The following is a 20,000-nucleotide window of genomic DNA, read 5'->3' on the forward strand; positions in this document are numbered from 1 at the left end:
CGACTAAAGATGACATCACAGTTGCTCAGGGCTCAGGCAGCAACCAATCACAGCTCACCTGTTTTCTGAAGCTAAGCTATGATTGGTTGTTGCCTGAGCCCTGAGCAACATTGATGTCATCTTCAGTCAACAGCAAGTGGCGAAATGGCCGCCCCTTAAAATGGATAAAAATCGCTGGATTTTGCTTCACAACTCTTATTCCACAAATGTAATATTAATCAGAATGTCATCTTTAGACTAGTGAGGTCACACATAACAAATTATTGTCAAGAAATGTTTAAGATTGACTTCCCCTAATGCTAATTTTCCACATAGCTAATTCTGTAGCATTCATATCCACCATTACGCATTCATAACAGTTCACACTTACTTACATATGATAGATTAAGCCAGGCTGTGTGTGCTTTATTCTTGTTATTACAATGCCCTGGACTCCAGGAATAAGCCTTACTCAAAGCAGGCCAAGTCCAAAAACTTGCTCGACACAAAGCCCCATAAAACTCCTTCCTATTAGCGACTTAGCATTTTGTTGAAGGCAATCCTTAAATTGACCATCTTTAATGGCCTTAACGCATGACTACATCCTTCTTTGTATAAAGAAAATACCTGGGCGATCTCACCTCCACCTGAAATATGACACCACCATCACTGGCCGCACATGAGCCAACATAGCAGCGTCATGTGAACTTACCGTGCTGCCGGTCGCATGCAGGGCGATGCATACTGGCTTTTGTGTGCAGTCGCAATGGTCCACGGGTTGGCCGTTATGCAACCGACGCCTTCTCAGAAGCGTCTTCGGGAGTGAGGAACGTCGCAATGAGGTGTGAGGGTGAGCGGCGATGGCGTCGCTGGCAGGTTGTCAGGGCAGGACTCATCCATCTTCCGTCTGACTGCGCCAAAGATGTATTTGGAAAAATCTGCTCTTTCCAGCGGACCTAATGTGCACGTTTTTCAGTGAACCTTTTTGAGAACACCAAGACATTTTGCCTTCCACAAACTTAATGTATTTAGTGGATAATATAAACTTCTAATGTACGTTTTCATCAATACTGAGTACATTTTAGTTTTCATTACAATCTAAAACAATCTAGTCTTCAATAAATTTGACCTAACATACTTTTAACCTACTGTACATTTCTGTAAGACTGTTTAGACTTGGGTGAACCTAGCGTGATCTAGAAAACATAGAAGTTTGATTTTGACGGTCCTAAAATATGGTATTGGTAATTCTTCAAATTTAAGGTATGATGTATTTTATTATAAATGTTTTGATAACAAGACAGCAATGTGTTGCGAAACATTAAACATGATTTACAGTCTTTATTGTATTGTAAATTAACAAAATTTTAGTTTTCAATAAACCTAACATGGATTATTCTTTTTTAGGCTGATGCCAATTCTGATATTTGGCAGAATAAAATTCCAATAACTGATTAATGGGGCGATTAAATTAAGAAAACTTTTTTTTTTGGTCCATTAACGGTTAAAACAACAAAGATATGAATAACAAAACATGTTACTGACAGAGACGAAGCTGAAAGTCAAACAACAAAAATCTTTTTTTCCAATGTCACTGTCTTTGTCTTATGTTGTAATGAGTAAAAAAAATACAAATATATATTTCTTTTCTTCAAAAAATCAGCCGTTTATGGACGATTTTAAAAGCGCCAGTAATATTAAATAGGCCGGCCGATTAATCTGTCAGGACCTTGATTATATTATTTATGAGAGTTTAGTTATTTAATCTTTGATTTTTAACACTGAAGATATTTTAGGCTCTTCAACGAACACGATTTTGTAAACAATTGAGTTTTTGCTCAACTTAATGTGCGTGTTTTTGTAAACAACATTGAAGACAATTTAGCCTTCAGTAAACCTGACAAATGTGTCTTCAGTCAATCTTAATGTATATATTTTGTCAACAACAGTGTTTAGCATCTTTAACTGGGCTAAAACAAGCAAAAGCAAACAAAACAAGAGCAACTCCTGACGGACTGGCTTGTTCTTGGTAGTTTTCCATTCAGTTGGGAATGACCAATGTGTTTCTCTGCAGCCCCACAAAGCATCTTGTTATCCCTCCAGTAAGGTAGTGGGTAAGCTGGATTTCCGCTCTTTTGCAATGCTAATATTTAATACGCTTTCCAGACAGTAAAAACACCAGCGCAGAACACAGTGTCAGAGTGTCAGAACCATTTTTTAAATTTATTCTCAAACTGAAAAGAATGTTCTATGTCTCTTACACTTTGTGTGGTTTCTGAAGACTTTTGAAGTGCACTGACCTTTAGCCCATTTTGTTCACTGCCGAACTGGAAACCTAAATCCTTTGTTTTGAATGTTATATCTGCTGCCCGCCTGCCCTTACAGGAAGCCGCATGGTGGCCAGTCACGTACCAAAAACACATCAGAGTAACAATCAAATTAAGACTCTTGCAAAAAAATAAAATCTTTCTCTTGGACTTGGTGTGTCGCCAGAAGGCTGATGTCAACATTGATTTTGTATTTCCTGCTGCTAATTAAAACTGATACATGGCAGCAGCACCATTGACGTCAGTATTGGCCTTTATTTCAGTGTATAAAATAAGGGCAGTTTGGCTCTCAGTAGGAAGTAAAATATTTTTTTAAAAAGGTTGGGAGTTATTAACTCATTCACTGCCATAAATTCATTAAAAAAAAAAAAGATTATTAAAAATTCATTGTAACTAATCGCATGACTTCACTAGTTAACTCATGATTAATCACAAATTTTATATCTGTTCTATATGTGCAATAAAAACAATTCTAGGTTTTCATACTCTTGTCAACAAAAGTGGAAAAAAATGTTAAACTAATCGAAATAGTTAAAAATATTTTGGGACGTTTAGAGCCGTCAATGGCAATGAATGATTAAAAAAAAGAAAAGAAAACATTGTTAAAAATTTGGGGCGTCAGGCAATTAAAATTTGTAATCATAATTAATCGCATGACTTCACTAGTTAACTCACAATTAATCACACATTTTATATCTGTTCTAAATGTACAATTAAAAACATTTGAGGTTTTCATACTCTTGTTAACAAAAGTGGGAAAAAAATTTAAACAAATTAAAATAGCTCAAATTAATTTTTGACGTCTATAGCCGTCAATGGCAGTGAATGACTTTTAAAATGTAAGTAATGCAATATAAAAATAATATTTAAATATGATGAAAAGTTTTTTTTTAAACCAATAATACCACATACAACATTTGATAATATTCCACTTTTTTTTGTAGCAATCTCTGCATGGATGAGTCACAGTATTCTAAAGGGACATTTGACCTAACAAGGATATGCCATCTGCTAACATTTTATTGTACAATAATCATTACCGTGTTATTTTGCCCCTTGTGACTTTTAAGGAAGAAAACAACATTCAAGTCAGCTTTTGGAGAAACAATGCGAGCGATTACGAAATTTCCTCCTGCCCGCGATGGTGTATGAAAATATTAAGCAACGACCTCAACGTCGGCTGCCAGTGCCGAGCCGCTCAAATAGTTGCATAATGCACAACCAAGCGCTGCTGGCTGTCTTAAATCCAGTCAGCACCAGCAGTCTATATCCTGCGAATGCTCACTATAATCAACACAGACCGCTTCCAGTCACCATAAAGATAACTGATTGTGTTTGTCTTTCTGTTTTAGCGCCCAGGAAGATGAGAGGCCAATATCTCCTTTCTACATGAGGTAGGCCCGGTCACAAAGCCTATTAACAGCTTTTTGTTTGTGGGGAAAGTCATCATCATCAGAAACATTGAAAGCATGCACACAAAAATGTTCCCAGCACAGCACAAATTTCACAATTACAACAGCAAAACAGACGACGGCTTTATGTGAACCTCAAGCAGATTTATATATGTCACACTGTCCTTTTCAGTTTACCGTGTTAGCAATCCTCAATATTGATTTTAATTCATAATTTTACTAATGTAAGTTTGGCTTTAGCCCCTTGTGCTAGCTAGCTAGCTCCCTAACAGGTAACCAAGCGAGCAACCGGGAAGCTAGCTAAGGAGCTCGCTAGCTAGCAACTGGGGCTAAAGCCAAACTGTTGGCAGGGTTTTTACTTTCTGGACCTGGATTTGCCACCTCTGCTGTCAGATTCCCTTGGTAACCACCCCACCTTGAAAAATGCTTGATTATTTTACATGATGTCATCTTTCAAGTCTGTGTTTTTTTGGATTGTCTTTTGGATTGATTAATTTTTCCCATGAGTTGATCACTTTTGTTCAAGGGATTTTTTTTTCCCACATTTGAGTCATGATGGACTAGTTCAGGTGTGGCCAAGTTCGGTCCTCGAGAGCCACTATCCAGCCTGTTTTCCATGTTTCTCTCCACTATCACACCTGATTCATGATCGGAACGTTATCATGCTTCTGCAAAGCGTCTTGATGAGCTGATCATTAGATTCAGCTGGGCTGAAGAAGGGAGACATGGAAAACAGGCTGGACAGTGGCTCTCGAGGACCGAACTTGGCCACCCCTGGACTAGTTCCTCTGTCAAAATACAAATTTGCTAGTCCAGTGGTGGGCAAACTCGGTCCTCGAGGGCCGGCGTCCTGCAGGCTTTGGAGGTTTCCCTGCTACAACGCAGCTGATTCTAATCAATAGGATCATTACCAAGCTTATGCAGAGCTTGCTGATGAACTGATCATATATCAGCTGTGTTGGAGAAAGGAAACATCCAAAACCTGCAGGATCGGCCCTTGAGGACCGTGTGCCCACCCATGGGCTAGTCTCTCTAATCCCAACATGAACTACAGCGTAGCTTGCTAACATAGAAATGGACACAAATCGTTAACTCGCTGGTTAACTTTTACTTGCACTGTGTTCCACACACACTTCCACAGTCAGGTTTTTGTTTTGTTTTTTTAACCTTTTGCTCATCAGTTATTGTGTTATTTTTCCAATGAGTGTTTGAGCACAACCTCAGTGGGTCCTGGCTAATATGCCACTGTGGTGTAACGCAGGATTAGCAGAGGAGCGGATGGCCCGGGTTACACAGTACCAGCCTGATCAAACAGCTACTTTACTACACTCTGATTTAACTTGAATTTTTGCTGTAACTAAAGGCCAAAGCAGAACATTGTTTGCGGTGCATGACACACTACCTAAAAAGTTAACATACGCAAGTTTTAGGGCGTTTAATCTCGCCAATTTCCAGCAATTACAGTCAAAGGTTATGTCAACATTGGTAAGCCATTAACCAGTTTTATGTTGTTTTAACCTGGAGGGTAAATGGCAGGTCTATTTTTAGTGAGTGGACATTTCCATGTCTGTTATGACATTTTTTCAGGGTTCATTGTTTATCTGATTGCTTACATACATTATACTATATTAGTAGTCAGAGTTATGGTTTTCTCAAGGCCAATACCGATACCGATTATTAGTATTCAGGGAGTAAAATTTTCCCCAAAAAGCCTTTTTCTTTTCATTTTAAACATATAAGGAATTGACAGCTTTGTTTAAGAATTATAACAAAAGCTTCCAGGGTCATCAGCATGTGTTGAGCTAAATTTTAAAACTAAGCAAGTAAATCGTATCCTAAAGTTTTCTACTATCTACTATCCTAAGTAGTTTTCCAAAGTTTCAACAACAACAAAAAGTATATTTGTATCTATTTCCGTTTTGTAGCATTTAGCATTAGCATTTAGCATTAGAATATAGTTTATATATATAAGTTTCCTCATTATTCACAAATGTGTTTAAAACACTGGGGAAAAGAGCTTTTTGCAACATGGCCCTGGTTGATCTCTTATACTCTACTGCCACCTGCTGGCCGTTTTTTTTTAATTAATTACTATTGCTTCAAACGATCTCTTCAGGTCACAGGCTGCATCAAAGCCTTCTGTATGCTCTTGCATACCCCCCCCCCCCCCTCCCATAAAAAATGTATAAATATGTTTTTGGGACCATGGTACTATTTAAAATAGAACGTTTTTATACGTGTTTGGGAGCAAATGGGTGAATTGTAATATTTTGTAATTTTTTTAAATAAAAAGTGTAGGGAGTTCCCAGTGTCAGCATCATTTTTTTGTTTTTTATAAAATGTAAATTTAAATAAATCAATAAATGAAAAGTTCTCTGTATCTCACTGAGCAACAAATGCAACGTAACTAATGTAGCTAATTTGGGGTTTTCGTCAAAGTTTCGTCAAAGATCTTCGCAGACGGTGAAAAATTGTCTGAATATGTTCATGTCTTTGCGACAAGTAAAAACTGTCTGTGAACATCTTACAAATCCTGATGAAAACCCTAAATTCACTACGTTCGCAAGCATTCACCGCTCAGGGAGATACCAGCTTTATCGGCCTTCAGAGTCGCAAAAATGCAGATGCCGATATTTGTCAAAATACCAATTAGCGGCTTCGATAATCGGCCCGGCCGACGATCGGTCTAACCCGAGTCAAAATCTGTCACCTTCACATTGAGCGCTGTCGTACCCTCCGTCGGGCCTCTGCCAAGGTGTACTGTTTATTGTAAACACTGGTGTTTGTGGAATATTTTTCACAGGTCACACGACACGTGTAAGATGGGGCTTCTCTGTGTGTCTTGTGTCCTCACATTCTTAGAAACGTTTGTAATGTTTTTGCTCCCCTATAATAGTTACACAGTGGAACCTCCAACACCGACCTACCTGAAAGTCATGCAATTGGACCTTTAGCCAACATAGTGTGATGGTCGGTTGGTTGAGTGGTTAGCGGGTGGTCGCAGAGTTGGTTAGTTGGATGGTTGGTTGGATGGTTTGTTGGTTACCGTGGTTTACATTACGACGTCAGCGATAACATTCAAGAGCCGTTTATTGCACTAATTAAAAAAACAACATAAAGTCATGACATCCATTATAGTACAGACTGTAATGGAGCCATAAGGAGCCATTGTGGGGGTGGTTCAACATTTCTCCGTTTGTATCGCATTAACTCAGCTCCATTCACTTTCTTTTCCTGCTTTCAGTCCTCACTCCTCTCCTGTAGTTCGCTCGCCTGATGCCGTCAAGTAAGCCGTATCTTCTATAAGCATAATAACCACTTTATGCTTTCCTTTGAAGAACATTTATTGTATTTATATCCCCTCTGAACAGAATCCTGGACAGGACCATCCGTTCGACAGTAAAGCAGCACCTCTTCGATGATGGTCACCAGGCGTCAGACGATGGCGAGCTGAGCCCGCGGCGGCTCGCTTCAACAGCGAGGCAGCGTCGACGTCACCGCAGAGAGCAGCTGGACGACTGCTCCGGACAGCTAGACAGAAGCGGGTACGGCGATAAGAAGTTGATGCCTGGTCGTCCTCACAAATAATAACCATAACCTGTACAGATATTCGGGGCTTGACTAATCTAGGTGACGAGACACATGTTGAGTATGTGATACGTAAGCAAGTGCCCCAAAAAATGGTCCTGTCAAACTGACAATGCATTGTTAGCAAGCTAAATCCTTGTTGATAGACACCTGGTGGCGATACGGCTAACCGAGAGTAGTAGTCGAGCAACAACGCCACCAAATGTCAATACAACTTGTGGACGGTAAACAGAATTAACCCGGAATGCTAAACAACACAAAGGCTATAAAATGTGTGCTTTAACTTCACGTTGAGCTCCACCAAGACCAGAGCGCACGCGAAGCAGACTTCTTTCATCGTTTCTTCTCACAGAACGGACACCAACAAGGAGAACATCCCAACATTAGGAAGCAGCTGTGGGAGAAGCCCGAAGGAGGACGCAGGCGGCGTTTATGACGACACTCACGGTGGGCAGAGCGCGCAGGTGGTGGGAGCACCCAAACCCAGGAAGTGGAAACACAACCCGACGCTGGCGCAGCTCAACCAGGAAGTCCACACAGTGAGTTTTATTTACTTACTGCTCACTGTACTGTCTGAGCTTACACAACATTATAAAAACAGGATTTTTTTTATTTATTATTATTATTATTATTTTTACAAACCATTTCTATGCATGCTCATACAGACATGCAAAAACAGACTGAAAACACTTTTACAGGAGTCTTCAGTTTATAAAAGAGTTCCGTTCCTACTAATCTACGCTAACACTAGTGGGTTTTCCATCCAATTTTTTTTATTCGAGTTTTCAAAGAAATGCGAAAATAAAACTGAATGGAAACGCTAGAAATTCGAAAAGGGCCCAAAATTTGCAAAAAAGTTTTTACGCTGAGAGGAGTTGGATTTTGAAGCGTATCAAAAAAGGGAAAATGCGCACGTTTTGAGAAGATATTACGTCACACGTACATTTGTAGTCACAAAGCAATGTCGGACGATAAAGTAAGGTATGTTTGCAGGGAAGACGAAACAGAAATATTTTGAGAATTATTTAAAAAAGCGAATATTAATGCAATTTTAGATGGAAAACGGCAAAGAAACATTACGGTTTATCAAGAATTTCAAAAGCAAACTCATACGACGTCATTGCACGGCGCAGTCGCTTCCTGTTCTTCTTCTTTTAAATTAATGGTGGATCAAATCTCTGTGGGTGTGTGATCTCTTTGTATATTTCTCATTCAAGAAATCCAGTTGAGTGATGTCATGGTGCACTCTAAAAACAATTGGGTCAAAAGTAACCCAATTTTTTTTTTTAATTGACCCAACTTTCTATATACAAAATGACCCAATTTTTTTACTGAAGTAAAGGATGAGTTGTTTGACACTAAAAGGCCCATTTCTTGACTCTTAAGTTGTGTCAAATCGACCTAAGTAGAGGATCGGTCCATTTTTTACCCATAGTTGGGTTATTTTTGACCCAACTGTGTGGCTTGAAGTAGAGGTCCAGAAATGAGAATCATGACGAAGGTTTTATTTTTCCATTGAAGGAGTCTGCTGGTATGTCGGCAACGTTTGAGAGAACAAGGCCCAGCCGCATGGAGCCCTATAAGAAAAGGTGAGCGCCTCAAAATTTTCTTTTAAAATGTGACCCCATCACAATGGGCTGGAAAAGCTTGTTTTGGGTTGACGAGCGTGTGGCTGCCACCTGCAGATCTCAGCGGCGTTGTGTTTATACAGTACACTGAGCCACTGGACAAAATCTGACATAAACATATTTTTTTCCCGTCACATTTTCCAGGAATGACGCTTCAAGAAAAGATGACCTTCCTTCACCCTCACAGGTACGGTCGCAGTCTTGCTTTCTTCCCCTCTTGCCTTGTTCTTCTATTTAAAATAAATAAATAAATCAGAAGCGGTCAGTCAGTCAAGATGGAGGACGGGAGGCCAGCATGTCCTCTTTTAAACTGAGATCCTGTGAAATGACTGCATCAGAGGCTGCCATAATGGTAAAAAAGTGAGAAGTGTCAAAGTATTTTTAGCCTCTAATTTAGTGTAATGAACCCATCAAAACCCAGCAAATCGAGATATTGCCGCAACATGACTTGCTTTTTCCGGCATTCCCCTCACACACCTCTGGTACGTCACTGACATGACTAAAGATGGAAAATTGGGCTCATTTTTAGCCTCATTCACCTGGAGGTCCCCTAAAATCGACACGACAGCCTTTGTACGAAAATAAGGCAAGAAATGCCCCCTGTTCTTAGCTTTAAAAGTACACGTTACTCTGAATTGCTGGGGTCACCACTGTTATGTGTGGAATCACAAGACTGCTACTTACTCTTTGGCCTGCGGTTCACCTTTCATCTTTATGCTCTTTATATTTAATCTGGTCTTTGTGTGTGTTTTGTAGCACTCAAGTATTTGGAATTCGTTTTATTTTACACAGAGATTCTACAAAATCACAGCCGTAAGAGAAATTCCCAGACTGAACAGCTTTCCTTTTTACAGAGACCCCTGCAAAGCTATGGAGGACCAAAACGGCCAAAATTAGAAATAAATAAATAAATTAATAAAAGTGAAAATAAACATGGATATAAAAAATATAATTCAAAAGTTAAATACCAGAAATAGATATATAATATATCCCTAGATAAATAAATAAAAGTAAAGATAAATACAAAATAAATTATTTATTTATTTAGAGATGTGTGTGTGTATATATATATATATAAATACAAATATAGTTGTTTTTATTGCCATTTATATTGAACTTTTTTGTATTTAATTTTTTTACTTATATTTTTTATATCCATTTTTATTTTCACTTTTATTTATTTATTTATTTATTTTATTTTTATTATTTAGTCATTTATTTATTTTCAATTTTGGCAGTTTTGGTCCTCCATACAAAGCAGGATATTGTTGCAACTGGCAAATGATCTGCTGTTTATCTGAAGTAAGAGGGCTATTTTTTGTAGTCTTAATATCATATTTGACTTGATCTTGAAAAAATAAGACTTAGTTTTATTCTCTGAATCAACATTTTTCACCAAAAATTATGAATTTGTTAACATAACTTTATTTTCCCACAAAAGCAGGCAACTTTTTAATTCCTGCGGAATTCAGGGGTACAAAGTTGTTTTTGCAAACGGGTTTATGGGAAATTACAGGCGACGACATAATTATGGGTCACGGGGGGCACGAGGCCAACAGACGACCTTATCAAGTCTCTGCAGCTGTTAGGTGTTGCGTTACAGTGCTGCACTGTGAATCGGACAACAATTGCAAGCGTCTAAGTGGCCCGTCAAAGAAACACTCCCACAATGCTTTGCACCTGCCCGTTCATCATTCACATCAGAGTTGACAGGGAAGTAATAGCTATGATATAGCAACAAACCACAATAAACATTGTCTATTTATGGAGAAGGCAACAGATGTTGGTAATGCTCTTATGTAAGTTATCATTTCAAAGCCACTAGCGTCATCATTAATTAATTTTAGTGACGACATCCATAGAAGATTAGTTTTTGCTAAGAGTATGAAAATCTAAATTTTTTAATTGTACTTTTAGAACAGATATAACATTTGTGATTAATCGTGAGTTAACTCGTGAAGTCATGCAATTAATTATGATTAAAAAAACGTAATTGCATGACGCTCATAATTTTTAATAATCTTTTTTTTTATCGCTTCAGGCGATTACATTTTTTAATTGTAATTAATCGCATGACTTCAATAGTTAACTCCCGATTAATCAAAAGTTTGATATCTGTTCTAGATATACATTTTTTTTTTCTTCTAGGTTTTCATACTCTTGTTAACAAAAGTGGAAAAAATGTGAAACTAATAGAAATAGTTCAAATGAATTTTTGACGTCTATAGCCGTCAATGGCAGTGAATGAGTTAAGCAGCAAAACAGCAACTTTACTTTAAGGGCGACACACAATTTCCACACAACAACAATTTCATTAGCAACTACTAATCAATCGAATAGCGCCTGGCTCCCTTGATTGGGTGCAATTAAAACCCACACAGCCCTCATGAGGAATTCAAGCATCATCTCGAATGCTTGCAGTCAGTGTTACGTAAAAAAAAAGCTGAGTAATTAGCATCAGTGTTACTACATGAACAGCATTTTGCTGCTTTAGGACTTTGGTTGCTTTCTATTAAAGACGGTTCATCAGAGGATGCTTGATTGATTTTGGTGATTAATCATTATGGGATCACCACGAGGTGTAAAACACGGGATTCTCTGAGAAGTATCAACTGGGATTAACGTGAGCGCAGATGTTGTAGCCAAACACACACACTAGCCCTTAAAGCACCATTACGTCATTGAGAGAAGGCCAGCTGGTACAACAGCAGGTTAAGCCGGACAGTGCTACACACGAGCCACTTTCACGTTCTTGTAGAAGCCGGCATTTTTCCAATTTTCTTCAGTGTCACTCTTTCGTATAAACATACACGGAATTGGGGGCTTAGGCGAAGTCAACCAGCTGTGACAGAGGCAGGAAGCCACCTGGGTGTAAAGTAGGAATGGCTCAACTTTATTTCACTTAAGACCACAAAAAAAATTGAAAAGGTTGGTTCTGTGTGTGGTTAATGCTATTGCTAGCTGGTTCAGCGTAATGTAAAATAAAACCGACAGATGTAAACAAAAAAAGTCTTCCCAGATACAGCAATTTCCTTGCTCACTATTTTCCAAGTCAGCTCTCGGTCCCAGTATTGGTAGCAGGAGTTAGTAAAAAAGTGTTTACAACCAGCGATAATCATTTCTCCGCCATTGTTGTCGGAGAGAGAGTGAGAGAAACGCATCATATTCTCAACACCGATTGGTTGTCACGATGCAACATCTTGTTCATTTGAGTTTAGTGGGTGGGTAATTGGATACTGATTTTTTTTTTTAACTCTGTCACAACTAGGACTGGGTTTAAAAAATCGATATTGAATCAGTTTTCATTCTCGAGTCAAACCGAATTCATGTGAATCGAAATCTAATCGATTCAGGAAATTAGAATCGATACCCAGCCCTAGTCGCAACCAAAGGTGGCAAATCCAGGTCCAGAAAGTAAAAACCCTGCCACAGTTTGGTTTTAGCCCCAGGTGCTAGCTAGCTAGCTCCTTAACTAGCTCCCATGGTGCTCATTTACCTGCTAGGGAGCTAACTAGCCAGCTAGCTTTCTAGCATCAATGGCTAAAGCCAAACGGTGGCAGGGTTTTTACTTTCTGGACCTGGATTTGCCACCTCTGGTCACAACGATGCAGATTTCAGATCAGTTTCCCGGACTCGCTAAATTGTCCTTTGCACCTTTGTTGCATGCACCAAAGTTAAAATATAAGCCTTGTAATGTTTAGGATACAGTACCCGAAAACGTGGCCTGTACGAGTCTTTTTACGATGGTGGGGAATTAAACTCAGAATCCCAGAACAGCTTGTGCGAGCTTCCAGTGTATGACAACCAGTAACGGGATCCAAGTGCCACCCTTCCAGTAAGTAGCCTGTGGCATTTAGGGAGCTCCTGTCGCTCTGTGTCCTGATCTTGTTTTTCTCTAAAAATAGCCAGTCCCACACCCAGAGACAGAGGAAATGAGACCCTATCAGTTTAGTGTGAAGTGGACATGCTCGAGCATGCGTTGTTTTCCCCATTACTGTACACTCCGCTCCAAAAGTATTGGAACAGCAAGGCCAATTCCTTTTTTTGTTTATTTTAGCTTCTTATTAGTAGGTAAAAATCATACTCTACTGGGTTTAAGTCTGGAGACTGATTTACTCGTGTGGCTTGCTATACATGATGGAAGGTTCTCCCAGACATAATGTTGTCAAATATACGGCTCGTGGGCCACAAGCGGCCCATCAGGGGGTCCAATCTAGCCCGTGGGGACATAACACAAACTGTAGTTTTTCACTAAAAATCAACTGTTGTTGCTAATTTTGTGCACTGGATGGCGCACTGATGACCACTTGACATTCTGAAATTTGACTGTTGTTCAGAATGTCATGCAAATATTTTGGCCTCTTTTTTTTTTTTAGATCACTCTGCAATATGATAATAATAAATGGTCATATTTTTCAAAGGGTACTCACAATTATCTGCATAAAAAAACAGCTAATATTTTGACCTGTCATTATTTGTAGCTTATACTGGTCTGGAACCCTTGAGATCACATTTGGGTGCAAATTTCGGAGAGCACAGCAAGTACAAGTTTTTGGTAGTGTAACTGGAAGTGTTAGTGAAAGAGGCAAAAACATAATAATGATTTACAGAAAATAATTTTGTTGTTCTGATAATTTGGGGTAAAACAGCAACCACATTAAAGCCATGTTTTTATTTGATTTAGCTTGATTTGACTGCCTCACAATTGAACAAATGCATTGTGTTTAAAAGTACGAACGGCAGACTCAAAAAAGTGCGCACTTGTGCTGAAATGACACAGAGGCACGGAAATGCAGAGTTAAGTTTTGTCATCGGCGTTATGGCATGACACCTTCTTGTGAATGGTTCCAAGTCAGCTCTTAAATCATTCAAACGCTCCAAAAATGCTTTGCAGAATAGATCACATGATGTGATCATTGTGATTCTAGCATTCCAAATATGTTTATGCAAGCAGAAAACTCTCGATTTGCCCGCAACCTCCTCATCAAGGTCATCATGTTAGTTACACCTTGAACTATTTTAACAATTGCGATTTTTCTGCTCTCAAGTGGCACAATTGGAATGGCGCTGTCCCAATACTTTTTGAAGGGGAGCGTATGTATGATTTTAATTCAAACGTGGGAGGTAAGATGGAGGAACTTTAGTGTAAATGCTTCTTATCTGAGATGAATGTTTGTCTTTGGAGGGAAAAAAAAATCAGCCTGTCAGCCTACGTGTGCTGGCTCACAAGCTGTGGCTTCCCTCCGGCACCCCTCTTCCCCTCCTCCCCTCCTGCTGCCGTTGCGAGACAAACAAGTCCTGGGTGGGGAAGAGAGCGAGAGAAGAACCCTCCCACTCTCTCCCACCCCAGCCACAAACAGAAGGGCGTGTGTTGTGGCTGGCCCCCTGGCGGCCAATGGCGAGCCGGGTCTCCGCCCCCCGTTTCCGCAGCTAGCTTTTTAAGACAAGTGTGTTTGCGTGCACTTGGATATCAAAGCTCAACCGAGCGCCTCTTGTCTCTTCGTTCCTCTCTAATGGTTGTGCAGACGTTCAGGATGAAGATCCAGGAGTCTCCCGTCGTGGCCTGCGACGGCGGGGAGGTGTACGACCCCGAGCGGGACAAGGCGAGCTGCGAGGACGTGCCCCGCCTGGACAGCAACTGGGGAGGTGAGGAAAGGACGAAACGCGTTCTTGGAAGCTTTTTAATGCACACGCATGCTGCTTTTGCTGGCAAATACGCTCCTGCGGGATTTTATGGCGATGGTCTTTTGAGGCATGCGCAGTAATGCGGTTTCTAGCCACTTGTTTTTTTCGATGTCACTTTGCTGTTTACATATGACTTATCTACACGTGGCACTCGAGTTCTGTGTTTGTAGGCTATCCAAGTCACACGACCAGCATGGCTCATTTGAAACAAGCACTAGCATTGTTTTTTTTTGTTTTTTTTAAAGTACCCTATTCATTTTTAACACCCCCGGATAATATTGCATTCGCCATGCTTCCCCCAGGCTTGTTTGTGGATTAGGAATAACTAGTAACAGGTTGATGACGCCACGTGTTTAAAACCCCCTCTTTTTGCAGGCGTTCCATTTGTTTGGCAAAACAAATCTTTCCAACTTGGATTTAGTAGCACCGTGGGGAGGGGTTGGGGTGTGTGTGTCGGGGCAATAAGCGGGAGGGTGTCTGGGGGGCTCTCTAGTGGCCAGCTGGGAAAAGACGTGCGCTACAGCACGACGGTCGATGAGCAACAAATCGCTGACGTCACAATATATACTATTGGTCAATTCACACGTGTGGATGTTTTTTTGTAATAAATTATTGACCAATCCAAAGTGTTGAAGATGTCTCGCTCTCTTAAAAAAAAAGTTTTTCAGCATTCACATGCAGCTTTTCCAGTAATTTGATTCTTTATTGATTATTATTATATTCCAATAAACACTTGTGGGGTCGATTTTTCGGTTGGATGGCTGAGGTCAAATGCAGGCCATAGGTTGCTCGTGCTACAATGGAAGTTGTTGACCACTACCTTGATTGACTTTGTGTCTGCATGAATATAATTACTGACCAGTAATTGTAGGAGGATGTAGCGTGAGTTAATCTATTAGTGCTAAGTTTTTCAAAGTGTGGTTCTCTGGCCACAAAAACCCCGAATTCTCCATTTGGAATTTTTGATGCATTTTCTAGTTCCAATGTATATAGTATAATTATTATGTGCCATTCCATAGTAACTAACTACCCAGTAAACACCAGCAGTTAAGTCATAATTATATTACCGGTATTTGTGTGGAAAAAAAAAATATATATATAGAGAAACACATGGTCTATTTAAAATGTTCAAAAAAAAATAAGTATATATATATATATATATATATATATATATATTAAAAGAACGTTTCAATTCCACTTTCTACCCAATAGAGAGCTACTAGAATGCATTGTCGCTATGTTTTTAACTCAACCTTGTTGCAGTCAAGGTTAGTGACTCAAACATGTCAGTATGAGCACTGAAGCAACAGCATTCTACTTTTTTTTTTTTTAATTTATTTAACTGACTCCACAAATTTTATGCCTGACCCTGTGACTTTACAATGCAGATCTAAAGAGGATTCACATTGTTGATTATAACTCCTTGTTTCCAGTTCCACCCAGCCACGCATTTTCTTTTCCAAAAATGACTACGTATGACTTTTTGGCGCCCTTTAAGGCTAAGTGGTCGCCTACCTAAAAGGTGGAGCTAGACTCACTACTGTGTGTTGATTGGTGGAAAGATAATTGTCATCTTGATGTGAAACGTTCTTGTAGCAACGTCAAGACCAAAGAATGTCTCCCGTTGTCTGGTGAACTTATTCATGCTGACTCAGCAGTGCTGCCATTTTCGCATTGTGGGCCGCGCATGCTCTATCCATACTGTAAAACTAAATGGCACGGCAGCTGGGGACACCTTTGTCCCAGTCGACTTGATGCCGCCAGCGTCTGTCATGGCGACTGTGCTGCGTCCTTGTACATCTGCCAGCAGAGATTTGCCGTTCAATTCCTCTCGTGGCTGCAGATGCGCCAACAAGACTGTTCAATCCGCTCTCATGTGTTTGCCACGTTCCATCCGAGTGACACTCAAAAAGTATGTGTTGCTAAATGTGGATAGGAAATGGAAGCAAGGTGGTCGTTTTTTTTTGCTTCCCATTTCTCACCCCTTCTATAAAGGCTTTTCGAAGCTGATTCATCTGATTTTCAAAATAAAACTTATTTCAGACTCTGATGACCGGTAAGATATTTTTTGTTCAAGTCGCTATGCGGATACTATCCTCAACCACCAGGCCATGTTCCGGGGATGGGGACTGCTAGTTTACATGATAATGTTTTGAAGTCTGAAAAGAGGCCTCAAGGTTGTTGTTGTTGTGTCTTTTGGCTCGTCCTATCAGGGCGAGTCATTCGCGTAAGCTTGACAGTTTTTATGTCTGATGCCCTTCCAGACAAAGTGGATGTGGAAATGCTCAAAATGGTCGTTTGTGTTTGTACACAGCACTATTTTATCGTTTGGAAATATTTCTCAAGAGATTTGCAGGGGGTATTTCATTTGTCAGTACATATGAAAACAACACAGAGATTTAATAATAAAAAAAATAAAATAAAAACATGGGAGAAGATATTGGTATTGTAGGACTTTTTGTATTTTAAGCTTTTGGGATTTTTAATGCAATATTTCATAGATAAAAATAGAAAGACTTAAAATGTGGTAATCCATTAAAAAAAATTCTTCGTTACTTGAAAATAAACTACTTTTACTTTTTTCTGCTGATGTAAAAAAAATTTGACCATGCGTGCTAACTTTTGGGCAAATTTTTCTTTATTTACGACATGGGTGGATCAGTATGCATGCCTGGGAGGAAATGTATTTAAATAAAATCATGCATTTGATTTAATTTTCTCAATATTTTGTCAGAAACAATAATGTTATGGATTGTTTCATTGGACAGGTGGAAAATCAGCACCCCCCCCCCTATTTTTCTTCTTCTATTTATTTGGTTTTGTCCTTATTTGGACGACTATTTCTCTACAGTCCAGTATATATGCTTGTTTATGAGGACATATCCTAACGTGTGAGCATGAGAAGACATCACAACGACCTTTTTGGTCTGCATGGCAACATGCTCGAGCGTTCCGGAACATTTTGCCAACCTTTAGCTAAATGGCACGCTGGCATGTTTTGTGTTTCATTAGTGCACTTCATGCGGACACGGTTGATTTAAAAGCATTCTCCGAGCGATGCTAACAAGAACCATTTCGACGCGACAGCTTTTCTGCTGCGTGATGAAGGGCACGTACGTGTGGAACCTGCGGGACGATCCAAGCGTCTCCTTCCCTTGGGGTGAATTTAAGCAAACTCACCATGGCTAAGGAAAATATGCAGCTGCACTTTGAGGGCATTTGTATTTTGCCTGCTGTGCACTGACACCTTCAAATGTTTTTACTGATGAACGGCTTGTTTTTCTCTTCTTGGACTGAGCCTGTGATGGCGTGTATGGCCCTTTTGCCTACTTTTCCCGATCGCAAATCAGTTCAGCTCTCCAGATTTCCTACTCAGAGGGAGTTAAGGGGGAGTCATGTTGGAAATCTACTTTTTTTTTTTTTTTTTTCATCATACACACACTTGTTAAGTTTTTAGCCATGTTGAGACATATAGTAAATGTGTAAAAATACCACATCTTCTGTTATGGGCTCTATGTAAGGAAAAAAAAAAAAGCCGCTGATAAAGTGTAGCTGTGTCCTCTCTGACAAGCTGCCGCTCTCTCCACTGCACATGTGCACATCTATAATGTCCCGCCATATGGGGCGAGGTACCAGAGAACAAAATGTACCTCTCAGCAAAGGTCGCGCCCTGACATTATCCCACCGAGAAAGCACCAAGCATTATTAATAGAGCGAGGATTGTCAGTAGACATAATTACGGCCCGGGCGGAGACGAGAGAATAAACACAGAATAGAGAGACGGGAGTCCCAGTGGAAGCCTTCCCACTGGAGGTCCAAACAGGCTGGGGGGGGGTGTTAATGTCTGGTGACTTTGCTAGCGACGGAGAAGATTTTGCATGCTTCTATGGTAACACTCGGTCCTCTTTTGTCTTTGAACACAAGCAGGGAGGAAAAACAAGTGCAGAGGCTTCTCTTTTTGTCTCTTGACCATACTGGAACTGGACAAAAATGTCCTCATTCATCCCGCTCAAGAGTCCAATAAATGCATCTTTGTTAGCTAACACTCAAGTTATGCACAAGTTTCAGTTCAAAACCTACCGGACTTGTATTATACAAAATGTATAAACTAGGCGTGTCAAAATTTGTGTGTTAATGTAAAGTTCCTTTAACGCCACTAGTTGTTTTGTTTTTTTACTCGCAATTAATGACCTAGAAAGCCTGTACTTGGGGAATTCCAGTCGCAACGCAGCAGACACGTCCATGTCAAAATTTAGCAGTAATGCATTTAATAATAATGCATGTATTTGTGGAGACTGGGGTCAAGTTGTATTTTATAATTTTTACAATGTGCAAAATTTCACAAGTTATTTCACGTTAAAGATTAGATAGCTCTCAATATGAAAAGAAAAATGCACGTTGTTGTCACCAACATCTTACAAATGCAATTATGCCATCTAGTGGCAGAAAAATAACCAACACAAATCATTATCACACTTGTTTTTTACAGTACATCTTTTTAATTTTAACTCAATTTTATGATTGCGTTATTGTCCTCTTCATCTGTAACCACCATTTTTAGTTGTTTTCAAAACGTAAACACTAATAAATAACACATACAATGACAAAATCACAATATAAACTATAAATAATAATGCTTTCATTATTTTGAATACTTTCATTGCGACATGAACACTCAAAATGTATGCACGTTTTGTGCGTCAAACAGAACCAGTGCCGGCTTACTCGGCGCTACAGCGTGAAAACACGGACCGCGAGGAGGCCCGTCTGTCGCCGTACGGCGGCGGCCGCCTCATCCGGCAGCTGCTGGAGGAAGACAGCGACCCCATGCCGTCCCCTCGCTTCTACGCCTTCGGACAGTGCCAGCAGTATCTGGATGACACTGAAGTGCCGCCGTCGCCGCCCAACGCTCACTCCTTCGTCAGGTAAACATCATCGCCCCCGTTACAGGACCGTAGTTACTCCAAAAAACTGCCTGGTAAGATGAAATATCCCGGCAGACAAAGAACACGCATAATTGGCTTTTGATTTGATATTCGCAACCCTTTGTTGTTTTTGCAGCGCAACAACTGTATTTATGATTCGTACTTTTGTGTGTAGTCGCAGGAGGAGCTCCTCTTTGGGCTCCTGTGACGACGACAAGGAGGAGCTGACCACGGCTCAGCTAACTAAAAGGATCCATGTCCTAAAGAAGAAGATCCACAGGTTTGAGGAGAGGTTCGAAGACGAGCGGAAATACCGGGTAGGTCAACACGACGTTGTATGAACAAAAGTATTGGGACAGTTGATGAATCAGTCAAGGATTGTTGTTGTTGTTACTTAGTGTATGCAACTGGAGATTAACTCATTTGCTCCCAAAAACGTATAAATACGTTCTATTT

General features: G+C 39.9%; 1 protein-coding gene across 3 annotated transcripts in view; it reads left to right on the top strand.

The window, feature by feature from the left end:
- The window catches only part of fam13a (family with sequence similarity 13 member A), a 44,599-nt gene that overhangs the window by 16,996 nt on the left and 7,603 nt on the right, over nt 1-20,000 (top strand). For all 3 annotated transcript variants that reach the window (XM_077570855.1, XM_077570856.1, XM_077570857.1), the window contains exons 8-16: nt 3,659-3,700; nt 6,963-7,004; nt 7,090-7,263; nt 7,659-7,845; nt 8,828-8,895; nt 9,079-9,121; nt 14,460-14,580; nt 19,328-19,544; nt 19,720-19,861. In XM_077570855.1, the coding sequence (XP_077426981.1) occupies nt 3,659-3,700; nt 6,963-7,004; nt 7,090-7,263; nt 7,659-7,845; nt 8,828-8,895; nt 9,079-9,121; nt 14,460-14,580; nt 19,328-19,544; nt 19,720-19,861 (1,036 nt within the window). The remainder of the gene's footprint in view (nt 1-3,658; nt 3,701-6,962; nt 7,005-7,089; nt 7,264-7,658; nt 7,846-8,827; nt 8,896-9,078; nt 9,122-14,459; nt 14,581-19,327; nt 19,545-19,719; nt 19,862-20,000) is intronic.

Source organism: Vanacampus margaritifer, chromosome 7 (assembly GCF_051991255.1).
Source record: "Vanacampus margaritifer isolate UIUO_Vmar chromosome 7, RoL_Vmar_1.0, whole genome shotgun sequence".
NCBI lineage: Eukaryota > Metazoa > Chordata > Actinopteri > Syngnathiformes > Syngnathidae > Vanacampus > Vanacampus margaritifer.